The sequence below is a fragment of the Garra rufa genome, chromosome 1, assembly GCF_049309525.1.
Source record: "Garra rufa chromosome 1, GarRuf1.0, whole genome shotgun sequence".
NCBI lineage: Eukaryota > Metazoa > Chordata > Actinopteri > Cypriniformes > Cyprinidae > Garra > Garra rufa.
In genome coordinates this window covers 56,882,965-56,899,829 of record NC_133361.1, presented here as the reverse complement: position 1 = coordinate 56,899,829, position 16,865 = coordinate 56,882,965, and the positions used below count along the sequence as shown (strand labels likewise).

At 43.0% G+C, this 16,865-nt stretch overlaps 1 protein-coding gene across 3 annotated transcripts in view; it reads right to left on the bottom strand.

Annotated features, from left to right (window-relative positions):
* LOC141337372 (caskin-2) overlaps positions 1-16,865 on the bottom strand; it is an 80,454-nt gene that overhangs the window by 22,545 nt on the left and 41,044 nt on the right. For all 3 annotated transcript variants that reach the window (XM_073843187.1, XM_073843193.1, XM_073843200.1), the window contains exons 4-7: positions 11,988-12,085; positions 10,682-10,827; positions 10,007-10,102; positions 7,367-7,497 (exon numbers count right to left, since the gene is read on the bottom strand). In XM_073843187.1, the coding sequence (XP_073699288.1) occupies positions 7,367-7,497; positions 10,007-10,102; positions 10,682-10,827; positions 11,988-12,085 (471 nt within the window). The remainder of the gene's footprint in view (positions 1-7,366; positions 7,498-10,006; positions 10,103-10,681; positions 10,828-11,987; positions 12,086-16,865) is intronic.

Here is a 16,865-nt window from a genome sequence, read left to right as displayed (position 1 = left end):
GGGAACCTGGGAAGAAGGTAGGCCCTGCTCAGAGCAGCTTGTCTCCCCTTCCTGTTCCCCCCCTAGGCTGCCCCACCACGGTCACGTCGGTCAACGTTCCCTTGACACCCCTGTCGAGGCGCTTGGGGGCCTGGCTTCAGCTCCCCAGCCCCTCGCGGTGGTTGATACGGACGGTACGTCTCGGCTATGCGATTCAGTTCGCCAAAGCTCCGCCCAGGTACAGAGGTGTCCTTCACACTCGTGTCCACTCAGACACCCACGCCGCTGTCCTGCGTGCAGAGGTCGCAGTCCTACTGGCGAAGGATGCGATCGAGCTTGTCCCTCCAGCCGAGATGAGGTCAGGGTTTTACAGTCCCTACTTCATCGTGCCCAAAAAGAGTGGTGGGTTAAGACCCATCCTGGATCTCAGAGTCCTGAATCGGTCCCTTCTCAGGCTGCCGTTCAAGATGCTCACGACGAAGCGCATGCTCTCATGCATTCGTCCCCAGGATTGGTTTGCAGCCATCGACCTGAAGGACGCGTACTTCCATGTCTCGATTCTTCCTCGCCACAGGCCCTTTCTTCGGTTTGCGTTCGAGGGTCGAGCATACCAGTACAAAGTTCTCCCATTCGGCCTGTCCCTCTCTCCTCGCGTTTTCACCAAGGTTGCGGAAGCGGCCCTGGCCCCTCTTTGGCTGTCAGGTTTCCGCATCCTCAACTATCTCGACGACTGGCTTCTGATAGCCCACTCTCGAGAGGTGCTTTGCGACCAGAGGGACCTGGTGCTTCAGCACCTCAGCCGCCTGGGCCTTCAGGTCAACCGAGAAAAGAGCAAACTCTCCCCAGTGCAGAGGATCTCTTTTCTCGGCGTGGAGCTGGACTCGGTCTCCATGACAGCCCGTCTCACCAACGAGCGCGCTCAGTCGGTGCTGAGATGTCTAGATTTATTCAGGCACAAGACAGCGGTTCCTCTAAAAACTTTTCAGAGGCTCCTGGGGCATATGGCAGCTGCGGCCGCGGTAACGCCGCTGGGCTTGCTTCATATGAGACCGCTTCAGCACTGGCTACACGACCGAGTCCCGAGACGGGCATGGCACCGTGGCACACTCCGGATTGGCGTTTCCCCGCAGTGTCGCCGCCTGTTCAGCCCGTGGTCAGACCCTGCCTTTCTCCAGGCCGGAGTACCCCTGGGGCAGGTGTCCAGGCACATCGTGGTTTACACGGATGCCTCCACCACGGGTTGGGGTGCTGTGTGCAACGGGCAAGCAGCTTCGGGCTCCTGGACAGGACCTCGACTGCAGTGGCACATCAATTGCCTCGAGTTGTTGGCTGTGCTTCTGGCCCTTCGTCGCTTCCGACCGACGTTGCGTCAGAAGCACGTACTTGTGCGTACCGACAGCACTGCGACTGTGGCTTATATCAACCGCCAGGGCGGCCTCCGCTCCCGTCGCATGTCACAACTCGCCCGCCGTCTGCTCCTCTGGAGTCAAACGTGGCTAAAATCGCTACGTGCCATTCACATTCCGGGGGAACTCAACCGTGCAGCCGATCAGCTCTCACGGCAGTCCACCCTCCCTGGAGAATGGCGACTCCACCCCGAGACAGTCCAGCTGATTTGGAGGCATTTCGGGGAGGCCCAGATAGATCTGTTTGCCTCCCCCGAATCCTCCCACTGCCAGCAGTTCTTCTCCCTCAACGAGGTATCCCTCGGCAGGGACGCTCTGGCCCACAGCTGGCCTCCGGGGCCCAAGTACGCCTTTCCCCCAGTGAGCCTCCTTGCACAGACCCTGTGCAAGATCAGGGAGGACGAGGAGCAGGTTCTCCTGGTCGCCCCATACTGGCCTGCCAGGACCTGGTTCCCAGAACTCATTTCCCTCGCGGCAGCCCCTCCCTGGAAAATCCCCTTGAGGAAGGACCTTCTTTCTCAGGGGATGGGCACTATTTGGCACCCACGTCCCGATCTATGGAACTTGCACGTCTGGCTCCTGGACGGGACGCTTCAGACCTCGCCGGCCTTCCACAGGCCGTGGTAGAAACCATCACTCAGTCCCGAGCCCCCTCTACAAGGCAGGCGTACGCACTGAGGTGGGGTCTATTCGTCGACTGGTGTTCCTCACGCAAACAGGACCCACAGAGATGCACGATTGCAGTAGTGCTTTCCTTCCTGCAAGAGAAGTTGGAGCGCAGGCTGTCCCCTTCGACTCTCAAAGTGTATGTCGCCGCTATTGCCGCACATCACGATGCAGTGGATGGATCATCCCTAGGTAAGCACCCTCTGGTCGTGAGATTCCTCAGAGGCGCTAGGAGGATCAATCCTCCCAGACCGCGCCTCGTACCCTCTTGGGACCTCTCCGTCGCCCTCCAGGGCCTGCGGGGACCTCCCTTCGAGCCCCTCGCCTCAGTTGAGCTTAAGTTTCTGTCATTGAAGACAGCGCTCCTGACTGCGTTGGCCTCCATCAAGAGGGTGGGGGATCTGCAAGCTTTCTCTGTCGACGAAGCGTGCCTGGAGTTCGGGCCCGGCGATTCTCACGTCATCCTGAGACCCCGGCCCGGCTATGTGCCCAAGGTTCCCACCACGCCTTTCCGCGATCAGGTGGTGAACCTGCAAGCTCTGCCCTTGGAGGAGGCAGACCCAGCTATAGCATCGTTGTGTCCAGTCCGTGCTCTGCGCACTTACGTAGACCGCACTCGGCACTTCAGACGCACTGAGCAGCTCTTTGTCTGCTTCGGAGGTCAGCAGAAAGGGAATGCTGTCTCCAAACAGAGGTTGGCGCATTGGGTGGTAGAAGCCATCTCCCTGTCTTACTTGTATCAGGGAGAGCCTTGCCCCTTAGGCTTGCATGCCCACTCCACACGGAGTGTTGCATCTTCCTACGCGTTGGCACATGGCGCCTCATTAGCGGACATCTGCAGAGCTGCCGGCTGGGCGACACCAAATACCTTTGCCAGGTTTTACAACCTTCGCTTAGAGGCCGTGTCCTCCCGAGTTCTGACAGGTGACCGGGAGGACGGCTAGTGTCGGCTTGCTGCGCCATTCCCACGTGGATCCGTGCGCTATCTCCCAGTCTGTTCCCTCCGGCGAACCTGGGTCCTCCATGCCCCTCAGTCCGGGCTAGACGCGGAGTAGCTCTTGACTGTGCTCCTGCCGGGTCTCCTTCGCCCCGCAGGTTGTGGCTATTTTTCTCTATATTTTTTCCAGGGGTCAACCAGAAGGCCTCTGTTTCCCTCGTATATCCCTAAAACCCCCTTATGGATATATTGAATTTCTTATTTTCACATGGACAGAATTCATGTCTCCGCCCCCCCAACCCCTGCTTCAGTTTCTGGCATCCCTGGGGACCCCCCTTCTCGGGCCCCAGGGCGTTGGGAAGGTTACGTTAACGTCCGCCTGTTGACACGTCCGCCTGCCGGCACGTGGTCGTTGCGTAACGCGGCGCAGGGACGTGGCTTGTTCCATAGGGTCAGTTCCCATGTAACGTCGAAGTGATTCGACTGAAGGGGAACGTCTAGGTTACGTAGGTAACCCTCGTTCCCTGAAGGAGGGAACGGAGACGTTACATCCCCTGCCACGTCCCTGTCGTCGCGCTGACGCCGGCTCAACCCGGCTCCTCAGCGAAGAACCTGTCTGACTGGCGCATGACGTCGCCTTTTATACCCGTATGTACGGGGCGTGGCGCATCATGCAAATGCCACTCGCCAATTTTCATTGGCCTTTTGTATAAGGCTCAGATATGATTGGATTCTAAGCGAATTCCCATGTAACGTCTCCGTTCCCTCCTTCAGGGAACGAGGGTTACCTACGTAACCTAGACGTTGTTATTTCTACCTGTTTGAAGACACAGTGCACGTTTTGTTATTAAAGTTATTGTTGTGAGATGATCCTGTAATTAATGTCTTAAGAAAAAATCCATATAAAATTCATTGAAGGAAAGTAGATTTTTGTACGTATGCCTGCTTTGTTACTTATATTTTATTTCTAATGTTTTAAAGGCTCAGAGCACTTTATTTTGTTAAAGTTATTTTAATATGAGAAGATGCTGTAATGTTTATACATTTCTTTTATTATAAAATAAAAAAAATACATTGAGGACACGATTTTTGTTAGTATAACTATACTATGTTAGTTACAGGAACTAATTTTATACCTTTTTCGAGGGCACAAAGCACTTTATTTTGTTGTTAAAGTTATTTTGTTGTAAGAAGATCCTATAATGTTTAAAAATGTATTTTATTATAAAATAAATTTAATTAAAGAAAATATTTCTGTATAGGCCTATGCTTTCATTACAGTTCTCAAAAAAAAATCGGAATCAGCAAAAATCGGAATCGGCAGGTCACACTTACTGAAAAATCGGAATCGGCCAAGAAAATTGCAATCGGTGCATCTCTACTGTAAAGTATAACATAAATGTTGAGAAGTGTCACATAAGCGTGTTGACAAGCACTAAGCGTGTTGTGAAGCACGTAAGCATTAGGGGTGGGAGAAAAAATCGATTCTCCGATGCATCGCAATTCTCTCTTTAACGATTCTGAGCTTGTGTTTTTCCCCGCATATGGCACGTGTGCACGCACCAGAGACGCGGCGGTCTTCATTGCACAGAATTTGCGCTGTAAGACACGTGCACATTGCTTGACAGTGTGTGCTTCCACCCGCCGTGTTTTACTTTAGATATGCTTTCATTTATGCCTTTTGTAATTCAGTACTATTAGATGCACGAAACTCGTGCACTGACAGACTTTCACATGCGCTTTGTGTTTGTTCATCCTAAAGCTCGATTGCGGATGCGGTTAAATGCACTCGCATTTTCGAATACTTTTATACGAAACTGTACACACAGTCAGTTATGTTTTCAGAGCAGGACAAAACATCTAATATATCTAGTTTGAATGCATTAGTTTAAATGCAGCCTGTTAAACCTGGCACTGTCTCATCAGTAATAATCAAACAGCAATATTGCTGAGGAAAAAAGAAAAACCAATAACTATTGTCTGTAAACTTTCGAATACTTAAAGAACACGTATTTTAAGTAATTGTTTTAAAAAGTAGCCTGCTTATATAATTAAAAAATATATATATATAAATAAATTTTATATAAAATGTATATGAAAATGTAGCCATGTACAGTAATATTGTAAACTGAGAATGTGATGCATCATGATATTTAGTTGATAATGAAAATCGTAAATAAAGAGTCACACACCTACATTTAAGATGACAGTACTGACATACAGAGATTCCAACTATTAACAAAAACCATAGAAACTACAATTTTATATTTTGTTAAAATGTAGTTGTAAAGATGTATTTGCACAGCAGAAGAATTAATTGGGGAAAAAATGTATCGTTTTGAAATTGGATCGCGACTCCCAGAATCCGAATCGGATCGGATCGTGAAGTGCCTGAAGATTCCCATCCCTAGTAAGCATGAAGTTGTGAAGCGTGACATGTTTTCAAAGTGTCATGTAAGTGCGTTGTAAAGCATGACTAAAAGTGTTGAGAAGTGTCACGTCATATTGCTAAACATGGCGTTGCGAAGCATGACATGAAGCATGTAAATGTGTTAAGCGTGACTAAAAAAGTAAGTGTCACGTAAGCATGTTGACAAGTGCTATAAGCGTGTTGTGAAGCATGTAAGCGTGACGTTGCGAAGCATCATGTAATTGTGCATTGTGGAGTGTGAGCATGATTTGAAGTGTTGTGTAAGTTTGTTGTAAAGCATCACAAAAAGCATTGAGAAGTGTCACTTAAGCGTGTTGACCTGTACTAAGCGTGTTGTGAAGTGTCATGTACACATGTTAAGAATCACTAAAAGTGCTGTGAAGTATCACGTGTGTTGTAAAGCATAACAAGTTCCAAAGCACATCAATATCACAAAAGTAAGTTGTCACGTAGCATGTTGGAAGCGTGACAAAATAGTGTTTTAAAAACTTCACGTAAGCATGTTGTGAAGCTTCATGTAAGCGTGTGGTGAAGCGTGATGTTGAAGTGTCATATAAGCGTGTTGTGAAGCATCATTAAGAGTGTTGTGAAGCATGACATGAGCACATTGTGAAGTATCATATGTAACCCTGGACCACAAAACCAACTGAAAGTAGCAAGGGTGTATTTGTAGCAATAGCCAAAAATACATTGTATGGGTCAAAATTATTGATTTTTCTTTTATGCCAAAAATCATTAGGAAATTAAGTAAAGATCACGTTCCATGAAGATTTTGTGTAAAATTCCTACTATAAATATATCAAAATGTATTTTTTGATTAGTAATATGCATTGTTAAGAACTTAATTTGGACAACTTTAAAGGTGATTTTATCAGTATTTTGATTTTTTTGCACCCTTAGATTTCAGATTTTCAAATAGAAGTATCTCGGCCAAATACTGTCCTATCCTAACAAACCATATATCAGTAGAAAGCTTATTTATTGATCTTTCATATGATGTATACATCTCAGGTTTGTAAAATTTTACCTTATGACTGGTTTTGTGGTCCACGGTCACATATAAGTGTGTTGCGAAGGATCAAGCATTAAGCATCTCTAAGAGCTCCAACCCTGAAAAAAAAAACTCACCTGCTTGTAGCCTTATTATCCTAAAGACAATGACTAACTTGTTCTGGTGTGTTTAATTAGGGTTGGAGTTAAACTCTGCAGGACAGCGGCTCTATAAAACCTTGCCTACCCCTGACTAAGAGTGTAGTGAAGTGTTATGTAAGCATGTTGTGAAGCATCAAGTAGGCGTGTTGTAACGCAAGTTTTTTTAGAAGAATCATGTACGCGTGCTGAGAGATGTCACATAAACGCATTGCGAAACTCACACGTGAAGTGATACAGAAGGTGTCTGTCACTTCTTGCACAAGCTTCACAATGCCCTATGAAGTATTAGAACACTATAAAACAAAAATACAAAATATATTAGTCTTTTTATTGCAAACACCTATTGTTTCTGGCTTTATTCACTGAGGTCATATGGATTATTGTCATGATTACCGTATATCTTTTTTAAGCGTTAAACATTTTACTTTTTATTATATGGACACACAAAGATGGATTGGGTTTGTCTGAAGAAACACTCAAATACACCTGGGACTGTATGAGTTGCTAACAAGCATTAGTGCAATTTGGTGCATCAATACAGAATTCAACTGATGTGCCTCAAATCAGTTGAAGTTCAGTTTTGAATGTGGGTCATCGAATCACAATGTATTATAAGGGTCATGTTTACAGTATATCAGCAGTGTTTCTGTGCTAACAGTTGTGGAAAACACCTTAGCAGGAGAAGCAAATGAAGTGTAAACACATACGCATCTCTCCAGAGAGACAGGACAGCCTGACACAGCTGAGACTGATGCCTACAGATGCGCAACACACAAGAGGTTTCCAAAAGCTTACCGGATGACATCCTTGTGTCCGTTTCGTGCAGCGAGGTGCAGAGGAGTGTTACAGTTTGAGTCTGACCCGTCTTTCCGATCTCCCTCTAGCAGAGACGCAACCATATTACTGCTCAACAACAGCTGAGCCACCTACAAAAGAGAAAGATAACTTTGAAAATTAAGAAAATTACTTGATTTCGACATTTTGTACTATTCTCAAACCATTATTACGTAAGCTGTGGCTTTAAACGGAATATATGGTACACAGGTAAGCTACAAACATGCCATGTACAGTTTCGATGCTAAACTGAACTGAGAGCAAGACTACTGAATGAAAGTTTAGAGACAGAAAAGGAAAAGGCGAGAAGATGTGAGAGTTATGAAAACACACACAGAGACAGAGGGCTCTTGGGAAGGTGAGTGTTGGCTCTCGGAGGCCCCACAGGTGAGGATGAGGTCATGCTAATGTGTCACAGGGACCATTAACACCAAAAAACATCTGGGCCACAAACACTAATGGTGTGTGTCCCCTGGAGCAGAGTCAGTGGAGCTAGATGTTTCAAATCATTTTCTAGTTTGGAAGGCAAGCGTCAGACTTGCACTGGGGATTGTGGGATAGCGTGGAGTGAAGCGGAGCAAACAGCGAAAACGATCGACTTTATGCAAAAGAGAAAAATGCCGCACAGCAGCCAAATGTGAGGCGAGCCAAGGTTTTGATGTCTGTCACCGTTTCTGATGGTGGATATTTCTTTTTTTAAATGGATAAGATGAATGAAAAGAATAAGATGAATGCAAACCAGTCAGATGGCCAGCATACTTGGAAAAATATGATGACGTTCTTTGAGCAAAATGTGACTTTATTGTTACAAACACTGAGTAGATACAGTTGCGGTAAAAAGTTTTCACACACCTTGCAGAATCTGCTAAATGTTAATTATTTTTACCAAAATGAGAGGGATCCCACAAAATGCATGTTATTTTTTCTTTAGTACTGACATGAATATGATTTTTCATATAAAGGATGTTTATATTTAGTCCACAAGAGAAAATATGTTTAAAATTTATAAAAATTACCCTGTTCAAAAGTTTACATACATTTGATTTTTAACACTATGTTGTTACCTGAATGATCCACAACATTTTTTTGTTGTTTAGTGACAGTTGTTCATGAGTTCCTTGTTCGTCCTGAACAGTTAAACTGCCCACTGTTCTTCAGAAAAATCTTTCAGATCCCACAAATTCTTTGGTTTTTCAGCATTTTTGTGTATTTGAATGCTTTCCAACAATGACTGTATGATTTTGAGATCCATCTTTTCACACTGAGGACAACTGAGGGACTCATAAACAACTATTACAGAAGGTTCAAACGCTCACTGATGCTCCAGAAAGAAACACAATGCATTAAAAGATGGGGGTGTAAACTTTTGAACGGAATTAAGATGTGTACATTTTTCATATTTTGCCTAAATATATATATTTGACCATTTAGTACTGCCCTTCAGAAGCTACAGAAAATACATGTTTCTCTTTCTTAATGCATTGCATTTCCTTCTGGAGCATCAGTGAGCGTTTGAACCTTCTGTAATAGTTGCATATGAGTCCCTCAGTTGTCCTCAGTGTGAAAAGATAGATCTCAAAATCATACAGTCATTGTTGGAAAGGGTTCAATACACAAAACTGCTGAAAAACCAAAGAATTGAAGGCTTTTTCTGAAGAATAACTAGGACAAACAAGGGACTCATGAACAACTATTACTAAACAAACAAATCAAGCGTATGTACACTTTTGAACATCATTTTTATAAATTCAACTATTATTTTCTTATCTGGACTATATATAAACGTCTTTTGTGTGAAATATCTTATTCAGGTCAGTACTAAATGAAAAATACCATGCAATTTATTAACATTAATTAACATATTCTGCAAGGTGACCTCAACTATAGATAAACACTTGACTGATATGCATAAAGTTAGCATTTTTCTATCTGTTATCATACACATGACGACTCTATTGATCGTATATTGAAAGTTAGCATAGTTCACACTGAGGACAGCCTCACTGCTGTGCATTTTAAAGGCACACCCAAAGCAGGCAGTACCGAGTGGATTTCTTGCGCGTCAGCACACACGTAGGGCGAGAAAGACATTATCCAGTTGCTTCAGCCGCACCCTGATACCTCAATACAGCAGCTGATTAAATACCATGCATGCACACACTGCCATTAAAGTAACACCTCGAAATGGCCTAAATACACAGCTGAAGTGAAATCACACACCACTGGGCATGTGTGCACGAGAACACGAAAAACAAAGCAGCTCCTGAAATCTGAGCTCTCATTCACTCGGTACATGAATGGAACACAAAAAACAGACGGGAAAACAAATCACAGTCAGGGCAGAAGGAAAGAGATGAGGAAAATATTTTTGTAGCATACACACAGGTGCTATCTGTAATCTGTAACCTCACAAAAATTGTCTCCCCGAAATCAAATTTTGAGGTAAAATATGACCGGGGCATGTTCTTATCGTATGTAATTTATGAGGTAACTATAACCATAGTGACAGTGATGTAACGAATGACATCTCGCATGAAGAATGAGAACAAACACACTAGTACTGAAACACTGATAAGTCTCTATAGAGATGAGCTCACTGACCTTCACTCGGCCAAACTCACAGGCCAGATCCAGAGGCGTCTTCTTAGCCTTGTTTAGAATGCACGGGTTCGACTGGTGCTGCAACAACATCTCAGACTGATAAACAGAGCGAGAGAGAATTTAGGAATTCTGTTTTTGTACCAACTATTTTGTTTATACATGTGAGATTAGACATAAATCAGAAAAGCAGGCAGATTATCTCTGATCCATCACTAGTTCACACCAAAACCCATCTGGGGTCACTTGTTGATGTCGCAATGCAGATATCACATTTCTTTGCATTTCAGTGAGGTGGATGTCAGATGATTCGCAGGTGCTGTGTTCAACAACACAGTTTTTGAAACAGGGACGTACTGGTCAGTTTTCCCAGTAGGCTTTTGGAACCAAATTTATAAACAGAGTAAATATGGAATGGTTTTCAATAGAAAAACATTGTGAGGCTGGGCTATTTAAGCCAAAGTGGTAAACTGCTCTGCTCTTTAAGAGCGTTGGTTCACTGAGTGTGTTCTAATGCGGTGGTTTACATTTTGCATGTCTCCCTTGTCTGACACACCCATTTCAGGTCTTGGAGTCTCTACCAATTAACTGATGAGTTGAATCAGGTTGTGTTTGATTATGTAGATGTGCAGTGTTGGGTGAACATTGTTGGAAGCTACTGGTCTAACAGATACGCACCACCTCATAGTGTCCGTACTGAGCAGCCAGGTGCAGTGGAATCTGCCCGTCATGAGACGCGTTGTTAACGGCGGCCCCTGATCTCAGCAGCATGAGCACTGAGTCAGCTTTACCCTGCCACGCTGCGTAATGCAGCGGCCGCATGCCTGCGGAGCAAAGCATAGCAAATTAAATCTCTGACGCAGAGTTATGCAAGCTCTGTACAAGACTGGACAAAATTTAAGACTTGGCTCCATTTCAATACATGAGTAAGAATACAAATTTATGGCATAAAAAGTTTCAAGAAATGCTCTATATGTTGGGTTGGTTTAAATTCATATTATTCTGCATCCTGTCCACGACCTCAATTCCAATGCATTTAAATTTAAGTATTAGTTCACTCCTAAATGAAAATTTTTCTGATAATTTACTCACCCCCCATGTCTTTCTTTCTTAAGTTGAAAAGAAACTAAGGTTTATAAGGAAAATATTGCAGGATATTTCTCCATATAGTGGACTTCAATGGGGTCCAAATTGCAGTTTCAACGCAGCTTCAAAGGGCTCTACACGATCCCAGATGAGGAATATGGGTCTTATCTAGCGAAACAATCAGTCATTTTCTATGAAAAATAAAAATGTATGTACTTTTTAACCACAAATGCTCATCTTGCAGCTCTGCGATGCACCTCTACGACTTCACTTCGGTTCAAAAAAGTAGGGTAGGGTGAAAAACTCCCATCTCATTTTCTTCTCCAACCTCACAATCGTCCAACATTGTTATTTTACCTTTTTTTTGTAAATCGCATTTGACTTTCATTGCATGTTTGCTTCGTAAACACGGTCGGTATTTTCCGCCTACGCCAATCGTGACCTTTTCGAAACGATAACATAATGTGCAAAGTCGTACTAATGCAAGATGAGCATTTGTGGTTAAAAAGTATATAAATGTTCTTTTTTTTTTAGAAAATGACCAATCGTTTCAATGGAAAATACCCTTATTCCTTGGCTGGGATTGTGTAGAGCCCTTTTGAAGCTGCATTGAAACTGCAATTTGGAACCCTCTGATCCCCATTCAAGTCCACTATATGGATAAAAATGTACTGTGTTTTCCACAAAAACCTTAATTACTTTTTGACTGAAGAAAGACATTACCATCTTGGATGACATGGAGGTGAGTAAATTATCTCACTTTTGAATGGCCCTGCTATGTAAAGGTTAACAGAAAGAAAGGCTGAAGTCTTTTATCAGACTGCATTTATGAAGTCTTGGATTAATATGCAAGTTTTACTCAATGTAGAGCTGAAAGTAATGAGGAGGGAGTTCCAACCATTGCTATCCTTGATGTCCACAACAGCCTGAGCTTCCAACAGCAGAGAGAGCAACTCCGTGGTGCCCGTGAGAGCAGCATGATGCAACGCTGAAAACCTGAGTGGGAGAAAAACAACAAAACTTCAAAAAGATGGAGAGTATGGTGGAAAAAGCAACTTCTGACAACTAAAGAACAATACTTTTGGGAAAGATGCAGACTACAGCCAAATAATAAAGAAGCCACCCAATAACTTTTATCAGCTTATTTTGATACCAGAGCACAAAGTTAGACTTTCATCATTCCCCACTTGAGGCCATGTGTGGTCATAAAGAGAATGGAAAAATAAAAACTCCAGTACATTTGAGATTGCCAACAAACCAATGTCTTGTAAAAGTGCCTCGTATTGCTCAAGCTGTGGCACAATTAGAGACTAAACTCTGAACTTTACAAGATTTCATGAGGGCGATAAGGGGGAGATATATTCGTTTCAGTACAAGCTCAGGCAAAAAAACTGTGTCCTCTGGGCACAGACACCCTCGTATGTTCTGATGTTTGCAGGAGTATGACAAATGGAAATGCTACTTGTCTGGGGTGGATATATTTTGTTAGGGCATGCCGAAATTAAAGCAAGACATCCTGCAGGTAAGTAACAGGGCTGTCTCCTGTTCAAATCCTTCAAACGTCCCAGGCGTAAAAAATCTCCATCCACAATCTTGTCTTAGTGAAGTCCTCACTGACAGCCATTAGTGCAAACATATCACTTTAGAAGGGAAAGCTGTCACTTCAGGCACAAGTGGCCTGCTATAGAATGAGCCAAGTTGCACTGTGGTGCTTTTGGAATAAACCGTGCGCCAGCAGCTAAATAGCTTGCATTTCCCCCCTTAATGTCTTTAAATGTCAAGTAACAGCTTGGGGGCCATTACTTAAGCATTGACCATTCAATAGGGTGCATAAAAGCATCCAGTAAAACAGCTATTGCTGCAAAACCTAGTGATATATCTTGGTATCAGCTACCTACACTTCGGGTTGCAAAGGGGCACAACCAGGGATAGGCAATGTCGGTCGGAGTGCTGATGTCCTGCAGAGTTTTGTTTCAACCCTAAAAAAAAACCTCACCTGCCTGTAGCCCTATTAATCTTAAAGACCTTGATTAGCTGGTTTAGGTGTGTTTGATTAAGGTTAGAGCTAAACTCTGCAAGACATCAGCACTTTAGGACCCACGTTGCCTATCCCTGGGCAGAACATTTCTGGTGGAAAGTGTCAAAAAAAAAAAATCCTGGACAGTTTCCAAAATTTAGGGATTTCCCCCCCTAAATTCACCAGAAATGTTCAGCCTCTTTGCAACCCGACCTACATTCCATGACTTTTACCCAGATTTTTGGCCTGATTTTAAGTCTGGACAAGTCAGAGCTATTTGCCAAAAATCATAGCCAGTCTGCAAATTTTGGACGGTCAGAGTTGACAGATTTCATAGTAAATTGTATAGTGTATGATAGCCACAAACTCATATCCAGTCGGAGGATATTAAACATGTTTGATATTTTCAGCCAGGATTTCAGCATTCTACCAGAACCTCGTAAAGAACCATTTTGGAACACTCTGAAAGTCTCAAGTTAAAGCAGAGTTTGATTTGTTTGCCACTGGGGAGGGATGGGATTCCCTTCTTTGCAAAGAATATAAGCAATACTGCTTTAGAATTATGCCAAAAGAAGGCATCTTAAGTAGCTGCGATGCCTTACATTGACAGCTCACAAGTTTTTGGAAGTCTTGTGCAAGAAACAAATCCTAAATTTCTAGATGTCTGCAGCATCGGTCTGGAAGCTGCCTATTCCTGGATTTTAACCCACAACATGCCTGACTCATCTTATCAGAAATCATGGAGCAACATCTTATGCGGTCTATTTTGCAATGCAGGTATTTTGACTCAGCATTTTATCACATGAAAAGCAGAGGGTCAGATGCTTTTACTCCATCCATATGGGATAAGCCAAAGGAGCTGTTCATTTCCTGAATCCATGGCCTCAGACTGGCTTCTCAGAACTGACTGCTGTGTCTATTAGATGTGAAATGGGGCAACATAGACAAGTAGAGCGGAAATAGATCAGACTGGATAAATATGAAGGCTCATGTTGATAATTTTAATGAACACACTGAGGGTAAACACTTTGCTGACTGAGCTTTTGAACTTTGCAAGGTTTGTCAACCCTCAGAATCACAAACCGGTGTCAAACTTTCACATGGTGTTGAATCACACTGGACACAAAGTTTGCAATGCTTAGAGAAAACGCTCTGATGTAAATCAGCTTGACACGTAAGTGTCTTGACAGTGGTGGTTCTTGACACTCGTGAGAAATGGTGTGACAGCTGTGAAGGTCTGAAAATGAATGATTCATTCTAAGGTTTGAGTGGAGGATGAAAGGGGGTAGTATAGCATCTCAAGACTAGAAACCAGAAGTTGACTAATTCGCAAGGTTCTTGCTCCAAAGAGACAATCCCTGTACCAAGTTCTATATTAGAACTTTGCATGAAAGTTCCAAAAATAAATTCCACTAGTTTGCCAGAAGCTAGAATTAATTATGCACAATTACTAGAGATCTCCTGAGGTCGAAGAACATTCCACGACACTACAACAAGAGGGCAGGTTAAGGCAGGAAATGAAGACTGCTGAAGGCTCCATGGCACAAAGCAACAGGCATAACATAACTTTTTTAACTCCTCAGAATCTGAGGAAGGCAACGTCAGCCTCACAACTGGGACATCTGTGTTTGAGGAGGGGAAGAGAGTGAGCTCAGACCCTATCTGTGTGTTTTGAGCAGGCCCGCACAGGGCCCGTGCCCACACAACTCAATTTTCCGCAGAATTTAATCCCCCGTCATGGGGGTCATTGGAAAACAAGTATTTATTTGATAACACTCTTTTTTATGAATTCTACAGAAGTACAGTACATGAATGTCATCCCAATATGAGTGCATATTCCGTGTGGGTCTGGTTTTGCGATGTGGGCTCTCTGGTAGGTGGTACAATCACTCCTCTGTGCTGTCTTTCTTTGTAGCTCTACCTGACCTGCTGATGGCCAGACCTCAAGCCCTACGAGGGGATGTAGATGCTGAAAGAAACCTGTGTTACGAAAGAACTCTCTTTCTCTTGTGAACAGGAGACTGTTCTCTTCCACACTTCTACACATGCTTCCATCAGCTTTCAAGGAAAAAAATTCAAAGAAACTGGGAGCTGTGAGGAGAGATGGGTTTTTGTTATGACAGGTCTCCACATCCCTACACCAAACCTGGAGCAAACACTACTTTATCCTGAGGGAACTGAGTTAAAATTGGTGATTCGGAGGTACATACTAGGGCCATGCCGACTGTGCTTTTGAACTTTTCACAAGCTTTTCCAAACCTCAGATTCACAAGCTGGTGCTTTCACACTATGCTGAATCACACAGGACACAAAGTTTGCAATGCTTGGTGAAAACGCTCTGCGAACAGGAGACTCACATACACAAACTTCTATCAGCTTTCAAAAAAATAATTCAAAGAAATTGGGAGCTGTGAGAAGAGATTGGTTGTTGCATTGACAGATCTCTATATCCCTACAGTGAACCTGGAGCAGACCTACACCAGGGAACGGGGTTAAAATGAACAAAACCACCATCATATCCAAGTTCAAAAGACACTGGTGAATTGGGGGCACATACTAGGGCTGTGCGATTATTCTTCGAAGTGGAAGCCTATAAGGGAGACTTCTGGTTCATTGGCTGCTGTAGGGAAATAACGAGAAGAATAACAACGTGCAGTAAAGGGTAAAACTATTCGCACTACAATCCTGTGTGTTAATAAAATAATATGGTAAGACACATCAGTTTGCAATATCAAGCAGCGCAGTGAGCAATTTGTACAGCTAAAAATTGCTGGACGCATTTGAGACTGGAAGCTGGACCCATATATTTTACAAATGGCCATGGCCACTATTATGGGACAAATAAGATGGATACACACAAAAAATGTCAAAATGCCCATTTTGGTGAATATTCACAATCGGTTATGTCTGAAGTGAAAATAAACCATTTGAGAAATTTGATGTAAGTATATTAGATCTTTGCTTTAGCAGACTAGCAGACTAATAAACCTGCTGCTGTCTGACTATTGAGACTATTTTTCCATCAAAATATATTACTTTCATGACAAAAATAACTTTTTGGTCATATCTCCAAATTCTAATAGTGTTAAATAATCGAATCGTCATCCTCTCCTAAACACAGCTTCATGTTGTTTAGAGCTTTGATAACTGGGGATCAAAGGTTTCAAGCTTCAAAAATATTGCTAAATCACCTTAATTGTTTCAGCCCATTCCTCAAAAACGCTTTTTCGTTTATGCCAAAAATCATTAGGATATTAAGTAAAGATCATGTTCCATGAAGATATTTAGTAAATTTCCAAGCATAAATATATCAAAACTTAATTTTTGATTAGTTATATGCATTGCAAAGAACTTCATTTGGACAACTTTAAAGGAGATTTTCTCAATATTTAGATTTTTTTTGCACCCTCAAATTCCAGATTTTCAAATATTTGTTGCTCTGTCAAATATTGTCCTATCCTAACAAACCATACATCAATGGAACACGCTCACGTTTGATGTCCATCTTGAGGTCCTTTGCTTTCCTGTCTAACTTTTTTAAAAATTACCCTGACATAAGGACATAAGTGTAAGTAGTGCCATCTGGCCTTGGGCCATCCTTATTGTTGAGCCTTGCCTACAATAAATATTTTAGGGAACATGTTTGTACAGGTATTCCCTAAAGCAATTTCTAAACACTGTAAACATATTCAGCAACAATCAAATGTCATTAAGCCTTAATTACTGTACTTAATACTTATAAATGCTCACACAAAAATT